We start from the raw sequence: 9,080 nt of genomic DNA on the forward strand, positions 1-9,080 counted from the left end.
CTCTCTCTCTCTCTCTCTCTCTCTCTCTCTCTCTCTCTCTCTCTCTCTCTCTCTCTTTATATATATATATATATATATATATATATATATATATATATATATATATATATATATATATATATATATGTATATATATATATATATATATATATATATATATATATATATATATATATATATATATATATATCTCCATCTTGTTTTGGTGGCCGATGTGGTAACGTTCTTGACTGGTGATCGCCAGACTAGGGTTCGAGTTCCGCTCAACTAATGAGTTCTTTTGGTCGCTGCAACCTCACCATCCTTGTGAGCCAAGGTTGAGTGGTTTTGAGGAGCCTAAAGGTCTATCTGCTGAGTCATCAGCAACCATTGCCTGGCCCTCCTTGGCCCCAGTATGGGTGGAGAGGGGGCTTGGGCGCTAATCATATGTATATATGGTCAGTCTCTAGGGCATTGTACAGCTCGATAGGGCAATGTCAACGTCCCTTGCCTTTTCTATTCATGACTGGCCTTTAAACCTTTAAACAATGTTACAACTTTTTCCGAAAATATTACACGGGCGAGGGAAAGTACATTGCTAGAGACCACTTTTACAACTGATATTTTTTTCTTATTTGAAATTTTGTCAACGGTTGTTATTATTAAAGAAAACTGAGGGCGTTTATAAAGTAATTAACACTTATCTACTTGACTGTATTATTTGTTTATATAATAATGTATTTAGTTTGTATCCGGATCTCTTAGTGTGTGGATTGTCTAAATATGTGAAGTTTGTGTATGAAAATGTGTTAATGTGGTATTTGAAATTTCTATGCCCAGGTGAGTGATGTGCATTTGAAAGTATTTTTTTTTTATTTAAGGAATTTTTTAACTTTGATTATTTTTATCAGACATGGAATGAGAGTCTTTTTATTTCATTTCATTTTATTTGATTTGTACAGAATACTCTTGCATCGCAACAAATTTTGAAGATAATTTTTTTTGTACTTAACACAACATTTTGTATAGACTTGTGTGGTGATCTCATGGTTGAACCTTTTATCTTTTAGTTCAGAATAGGGTCTTTCAGTAGTGGATCCTATACTGGTTGGCAAAACGAGGGTATTGCGTCTTTACCCTCTGATATTTCCGTCAACATTACGGCTCGACCCTCTAATATTCTCGTTAATATTATGTCTTTACCCTCTTCTATTCTCGTCATTGTTACGTCTCGACCCTTTACTGTAATATTCCCGTAAATATTACATCTTGACCCTCTAATATCCCCATCAGTATTATATCTCGAACCTCTAAAATTTTCGTCAGTAATATGCATTGACCCCTCCAATATCCCGTAAATTTTACGTCTCGACCCTCTAATATTATCGTTAATATTATGTGTATACCCACAAATGTTCCCGTCAATATCACATTTCGACCCACTAATATCCCCGTCAATATTACATCTTGACCCTCTAATATTGCCGTGAATATTACATCTCGACCCTCTAATATTCCTGTGAATATTACATCTCGACCCTCTAATATCCCCGTCAATATTACATCTCGACCCTATAATATTCCTGTGAATATTACATCTCGACCCTCTAATATTCACGTCAATATTCCCGTGAAAATTACATCTCGACCCTCTAATATTCCCATGAATATTACATCTCGACCCTCTAATATTCACGTCAGTATTACCTCTTGACCTTTTAATATTCTTGTCAATATTACATCTCGACCCTCTAATATTCCCGTGAATATTACATCTCGAACCTCTAATATTCATGTCAATATTACCCCTTGACCTTTTAATATTCCCGTCAATATAACATCTCGACCCTCTATTATACTCATATATTACATCTTGACCCTCTAATGTCCCCGTCAATATTACATCTAGACCCTCTAATATCCTGTCAATATTACATCTCGACCCTCTAATGTCTCCGTCAATATTACATCTCGACCCTCTAATATTTCTGTCAATATTACATCTCGACCCTCTAATATTCCTGTCAATATTACATCTCGACCCTCTAATATTCCTGTCAATATCACATCTCGACCCTCTAATATCCCCGTCAAAGTTACATCTCGACCCTCTAATATTCTGTCAATATTACATCTCGACCCTCTAATATTCCCGTCAATATTACATCTCGACACTCTAATATTACTGTTAATATTACATCTCGACCCTCTAATATTCCCGTCAATATTACATCTCGACCCTCTCAATATTCCTGTCAATATTACATCTCGACCCTCTAATATTCGTGTCATTATTACATCTTGATCCTCTAATGTCCCCGTCAATATTACATCTCGGCCCTCTAATAATCTGTCAATATTACATCTCGACCCTCTAATAACCCTGTCAATATTACATCTTGACCCTCTAATATTCCTGTCAATATTACATCTCGACCCTCTAATATTCCTGTCAATATTACATTTCGACCCTCTAATATCCCCATCAATATTACATCTCGAACCGATATTATTCCTGTCAATATTACATCTCGACCCTCTAATATCCCCGTCAATATTAAATCTCGACCCTTTAATATTCCTGTCAATATTACATCTCGACCCTCTAATATTCCTGTCAATATTACATCTCGACCCTCTAATATCCCCGTCAATATTACATCTTGACCCTTTAATATTCCTGTCAATATTACTTCTCGACCCTCTAATATTCCTGTCAATATTACATCTCGACCCTCTAATATCCCCGTTGATATTACATCTCGACCCTTTATTATTCCTGTCAATATTACATCTCGACCCTCTAGTATCCCCATCAATATTACCTCTCGACCCTTTAATATTCCTGTCAGTATTACATCTCGACCCTCAAATATTCCTGTCAATATTACATCTCGACCCTCTAATATCCCCGTCAATATTACATCTCGACCCTTTAATATTCCTGTCATTATTACATCTCGACCCTCTAATATTCTCGTGAATATAACATCTCGAACCTCTAATATTCACGTCAATATTACCCCTTGACCTTTTAATATTCCCGTCAATATAACATCTCGACTCTCTATTATACTCAATATTACATCTTGACCCTGTAATGTCCCCGTGAATATTATATCTCGACCCTCTAATATTCTGTCAATATTACATCTCGTCCCTCTAATGTCCACGTCAATATTACATTTCGACCCTCTAATATTCTGTCAATATTACATCTCGACCCTCTAATATCCCCCTCAATATTACATCTCGACCCTCTAATATCCACGTCAATATTACATCTCGACCCTCTAATATTCCTGTCAATATTACGTCTCGACCCTCTATTATCCCTGTCAATACTACATCTCGACCCTCTATTATCCCCGTCTATATTACATCTCGACCCTCAAATATTCCCGTCAATATTACATCTCGACCCTCTAATATTCCTGTCAATATTACGTCTCGACCCTCTATTATCCCCGTCAATATTACATCTCGACCCTCTAATATCCCGGTCAATATTACATCTCGACCCTCTAATATTCCCGTCAATATTACATCTTGACCCTCTAATATTCCCGTCAATATTACATCTCGACCCTCTAACATCCCCGTGAATATTACATATCGACCCTCTAATACTCCTCTCAACATTACGTCTCGACCCTCTATTATCCCCGTCAATATTACATCTCGACCCTCTTAATATCCCGGTCAATATTACATCTCGACCCTCTAATATTCCCATCAATATTACATCTTGAACATCTAATATTCCTGGCAAAATGACGTCTCGACCCTCTATTATCCCCGTCAATATTACATCTCGACCCTCTGATATCCCCGTGAATATTACATCTCGACCCTCTGATATCCGTTTCAATATTACATGTCAAGTCTGTATTATCCCTGTTGATATTACATCTCGACCCTCTTATATCCCCTTCAGTATTATATTTTGACCGTCTACTATCCCTGACTCTAGATTGCCTTCAATTTAAATCGCAGATATATTCTTTCTTCGAAATAGTAAAAAAAGATACATCAAAGCTATTCGCTATATTCAATTACGATATCTAACCACGGTTCAGAAACCCGAAGTAAGTTGGATGCAATTCCAACATACCTCACCAAAGAAACGCATTGCAGAAGCTGCCGTTTCTGGCATGCGGATCACTCATCCGAGTGGAATGAAAGCGACGCATATTCACTCACTTCCAGTGGCCAACCCTGATGATTCTGTCATCTGGGTGAGAAACGAAATTGATTGAACATTTTTTTATTCATTTTTTATGGAAATGATTTAATATTTCTTCTACAAACTCCAAACTCGTTCTAATTAATGAGCATTTCTACAATTTATAGGTGATATTAATCAAATATTTATTCAATTGGAGATTTTAATCAAATATTTATTCAACTGAAGATATTAATCAAATATTTATTTTTAACTTGATCCCAAAATTATTTTATATTTTCAATTTTTTTACAAGAAATAAGTATATATATATATATATATATATATATAAATATATATATATATATATATGTATGTATATATATATATATATATATATATATATATATATATATAAATATATATATATATATATATATATATATATATATATATATATATATATATATATATGTATATATATATATATATTATATATATATATATATATATATATATATATATATATATCTATATATATATATGTGTGTGTGTGTGTGTGTATATATATAGCTAGCTTGTGCCTACATACACAGACGCCTATAACTTACCACACAAGTGATATATTATGATATAATATATCACCTGTGTCGTAAGTTTTTTACATCTCGACCCTCTAATATCCCCGTCAATATTACATCTGTACCCTTTAATATTCTTGTCAGTATTACATATCGACCCTCAAATATTCCTGTCAATATTACATCTCGATCCTCTATTATCCCCGTCAATATTATATCTCGACCCTTTAATATTCCTGTCAATATTACATCTCGACCCTCTAATATCCCCGTCAATATTACATCTCGACCCTTTAATATTCCTGTCAATATTACCTCTCGACCCTCTAATATCCCCGTGAATATAACATTTCGAACCTCTAATATTCACGACAATATTACCCCTTGACCTTTTAATATTCCTGTCAATATAACATCTCGACCTTCTATTATACTCAATATTACATCTTGACCCTGTAATGTCCCCGTGAAAATTATATCTCGACCCTCTAATATTCTGTCAATATCACATCTCGACCCTCTAATATCCCCGTCAATATTACAGCTCGACCCTCTAATATCCCCATCAATATTACATCTCGACCCTCTAATATTCCTGTCAATATTACATCTTGACCCTCTAATATTCTTGTCAACATTACGTCTCGACCCTCTATTATCCCCGTCAATATTACATCTCGACCCTCTAATATCCCCGTGAATATTACATCTCGACCCTCTGATAATCCTGTCAACATTACGTCTCGACCCTCTATTATCCCCGTCAATTTTACATCTCGACCCTTTAATATTCCTGTCAATATTACCTCTCGACCCTCTAATATCCCCGTGAATATAACATTTCGAACCTCTAATATTCACGACAATATTACCCCTTGACCTTTTAATATTCCCGTCAATATAACATCTCGACCTTACATTATACTCAATATTACATCTTGACCCTGTAATGTCCCCGTGAAAATTATATCTCGACCCTCTAATATTCTGTCAATATTACATCTCTTCCCTCTAATGTCCACGTCAATATTAAATCTCGACCCTCTAATATTCTGTCAATATCACATCTCGACCCTCTAATATCCCCGTCAATATTACAGCTCGACCCTCTAATATCCCCATCAATATTACATCTCGACCCTCTAATATTCCTGTCAATATTACATTTTACCATCTAATATTCCTGTCAACATTACGTCTCGACCCTCTATTATCCCTGTCAATATTACATCTCGACCCTCTATTATCCCCGTCAATATTACATCTCGACCCTCTAATATTCTCGTGAATATTACATCTGGACCCTCTAATATTCCTGTCAACATTACGTCTCGAGCCTCTATTATCTATGTCAATATTACATCTCGACCCTCTAATATCCCGGTCAATATTACATCTCAACCCTCTAATATTCCTGTCAATATTACATCTTGACCCTCTAATATTCTTGTCAACATTACGTCTCGACCCTCTATTATCCCCGTCAATATTACATCTCGACCCTCTAATATCCCCGTGAATATTACATCTCGACCCTCTGATAATCCTGTCAACATTACGTCTCGACCCTCTATTATCCCCGTCAATTTTACATCTCGACCCTCTAATATATCGGTCAATATTACATCTCGACCCTCTAATATTCCCGTGAATATTACATCTTGACCCTCTAATATTCCTGTCAAAATTACGTCTCGACCCTCTATTATCCCCGTCAATATTACATCTCGACCCTCTAATATCCCTGTGAATATTACATCTCGACCCTCTAATATCCGTTTCAATATTTCATGTCAAGTCTGTATTATCCCTGTTAATATTACATCTCGACCCTCTAATATCCGTTTCAATATTACATGTCAAGTCTGTATTATCCCTGTTAATATTACATCTCGACCCTCTAATATCCCCTTCAGTATTATATCTTGACCGTCTACTATCCCTGACTCTAGATTGCCTTCAATTTAAATCGCAGATATATTATTTCTTCAAAATAGTAAAAAAAAATACATCAAAGCTATTCGCTATATTCAATTACGATATCTAACCACGGTTCAGAAACCCGAAGTAAGTTGGATGCAATTCCAACATACCTCGCCAAAGACACGCATGACAGAAGCTGCCGTTTCTGGCATGTGGATCACTCATCCGAGTGAAATGAAAGCGACGCATATTCACTCACTTCCGGCGGCCAACCCTGATGATTCTGTCATATGGGTAAGAAATGAAATTGATTGAACATTTTTTTATTCATTTTTTATGGAAATGATTTAATGTTTCCTCTACAAACTCCAAACTCGTCATAATAAATGATCATTTCTACAATTTGTAGGTGATATTAATCAAATATTTATTCAATTGGAGATTTTAATCAAATATTTATTTAACTTGATATATTAATCAAATATTTATTTTTAACTTGATCCCAAAATTATATTATATTTTCATTTTTTTACAAGAAATAAGTATATATATATATATATATATATATATATATATATATATATATATATATATATATATATATATATATATATATATATATATATATATAAATATATATGTGTATATATATATATATATATATATGTGTGTATATATATATATATATATATATATATATATATATATATATATATATATATACATATATATATATATATATATATATATATATATATATATATATATATATATATATATATATATATGTATATAGCTAGCTTGTGCCTACGTACATAGACGCCTATAACTCACCACGCAAGTGATATATTATGATATAATATATCACCTGTCGTAAGTTTTTTACATCTCGACCCTCTAATATCCCCGTCAATATTACACCTGTACCCTTTAATATTTCTGTCAATATTACATCTCGAACCTCTAATATCCCCGTCAATATTACATATCGACCCTTTAATATTCCTGTCAATATTACATCTCGACCCTCTAATATTCCCGTGAATATAACATTTCGAACCTCTAATATTCACGTCAATATTACCCCTTGACCTTTTAATATTCCCGTCAATATAACATCTCGACCCTCTATTATACTCAATATTACATCTTGACCCTGTAATGTCCCCGTGAATATTATATCTCGACCCTCTAATATTCTGTCAATATTACATCTCTTCCCTCTAATATCCCCGTCAATATTACAGCTCGACCCTCTAATATCCCGGTCATTATTACATCTCGACCCTCTAATATTCCCGTCAATATTACATTTTACCCTTTAATATTCCTGTCAACATTACGTCTCGACCCTCTATTATCCCTGTCACTATTGCATCTCGACCCTCTATTATCCACGTGAATATTACATCTCGAGCCTCTAATATTCCCATGAATAATACATCTCGACCCTCTAATATTCCTGTCATTATTACGTCTCGACCCTCTATTATCCCCGTCAATATTACATCTCGACCCTCTAATATCCCGGTCAATATTACATCTCGACCCTCTAATATTCCCCTCAATATTACATCTTGACCCTCTAATATTCTTGTCAACATTATGTCTCGACCCTCTATTATCCCCGTCAATAACACATCTCGACCCTCTAATATCCCCGTCAATATTACATCTCGACCCTCTAATATCCCGGTCAATATTACATGTCGACCCTCTAATATTCCCGTCAATATTACATCTTGACCCTCTAATATTCCTCTCAAAATTACGTCTCGACCCTCTATTATCCCCGTCAATATTACATCTCGACCCTCTAATATCCGTTTCAATATTTCATGTCAAGTCTGTATTATCCCTGTTAATATTACATCTCGACCCTCTAATATCTCCTTCAGTATTATATCTTGACCGTCTACTATCCCTGACTCTAGATTGCCTTCAATTTAAATCACAGATATATTCTTTCTTCAAAATAATAAAAAAAAATACATCAAAGCTATTCCCTATATTCAATTACGATATCAAACCACTGTTCAGAAACCCGAAGTAAGTTGGATGCAATTCCAACATACCTCGCAAAAGACATGCATGGCAGAAGCTGCCGTTTCTGGCATGCGGATCACTCATCCGAGTGAAATGAAAGCGATGCATATTCACTCACTTCAAGCGGCCAACCCTGATGATTCTGTCATCTGGGTGAGAAACGAAATTGATTGAACATTTTTTTTATTCATTTTTTATGGAAATGATTTAATGTTTCCTCTAAAAACTCCAAACTCATCATAATTAATGAGCATTTCTACAATTTATAGGTGACATTAATCAAATATTTATTTTTAACTTGATCCTAAAATTATATTATATTTTCCTTTTTTTACAAGAAATAAGTATATATATATATATATATATATATATATATATATATATAT

At 34.2% G+C, this 9,080-nt stretch overlaps 1 protein-coding gene across 1 annotated transcript; it reads right to left on the reverse strand.

Moving 5' to 3' along the window:
* Positions 1-5,117: 5,117 nt before the first annotated feature.
* On the reverse strand, positions 5,118-8,737 carry LOC137625464 (neurogenic locus Notch protein-like). The gene is made up of 6 exons (XM_068356373.1): positions 8,724-8,737; positions 7,992-8,464; positions 7,483-7,804; positions 5,922-6,469; positions 5,170-5,669; positions 5,118-5,126 (listed from the first exon to the last, which is right to left on the reverse strand). The coding sequence occupies exons 1-6, from the start codon at positions 8,735-8,737 to the stop codon at positions 5,118-5,120; spliced, it is 1,866 nt and encodes a 621-aa protein (XP_068212474.1).
* Between the last annotated feature and the right edge of the window lie 343 nt (positions 8,738-9,080).

The sequence above is a fragment of the Palaemon carinicauda genome, chromosome 32 (genome assembly GCF_036898095.1).
Source record: "Palaemon carinicauda isolate YSFRI2023 chromosome 32, ASM3689809v2, whole genome shotgun sequence".
Classification (NCBI taxonomy): Eukaryota; Metazoa; Arthropoda; class Malacostraca; order Decapoda; family Palaemonidae; genus Palaemon; species Palaemon carinicauda.

What these genes read in the sequence shown, in the direction of transcription:
- LOC137625464 (XM_068356373.1), bottom strand. An exon ending in CATAATATATCACTTGCGTG is followed by an intron (nt 6,470 to 7,482) that starts GTGAGTTATAGG and finishes TAATATTCACAG; the next exon opens with GGATATTAGAGGGTCGAGAT. An exon ending in GGATAATAGAGGGTCGAGAC is followed by an intron (nt 5,670 to 5,921) that starts GTAATGTTGACA and finishes GGGACATTACAG; the next exon opens with GGTCAAGATGTAATATTGAG.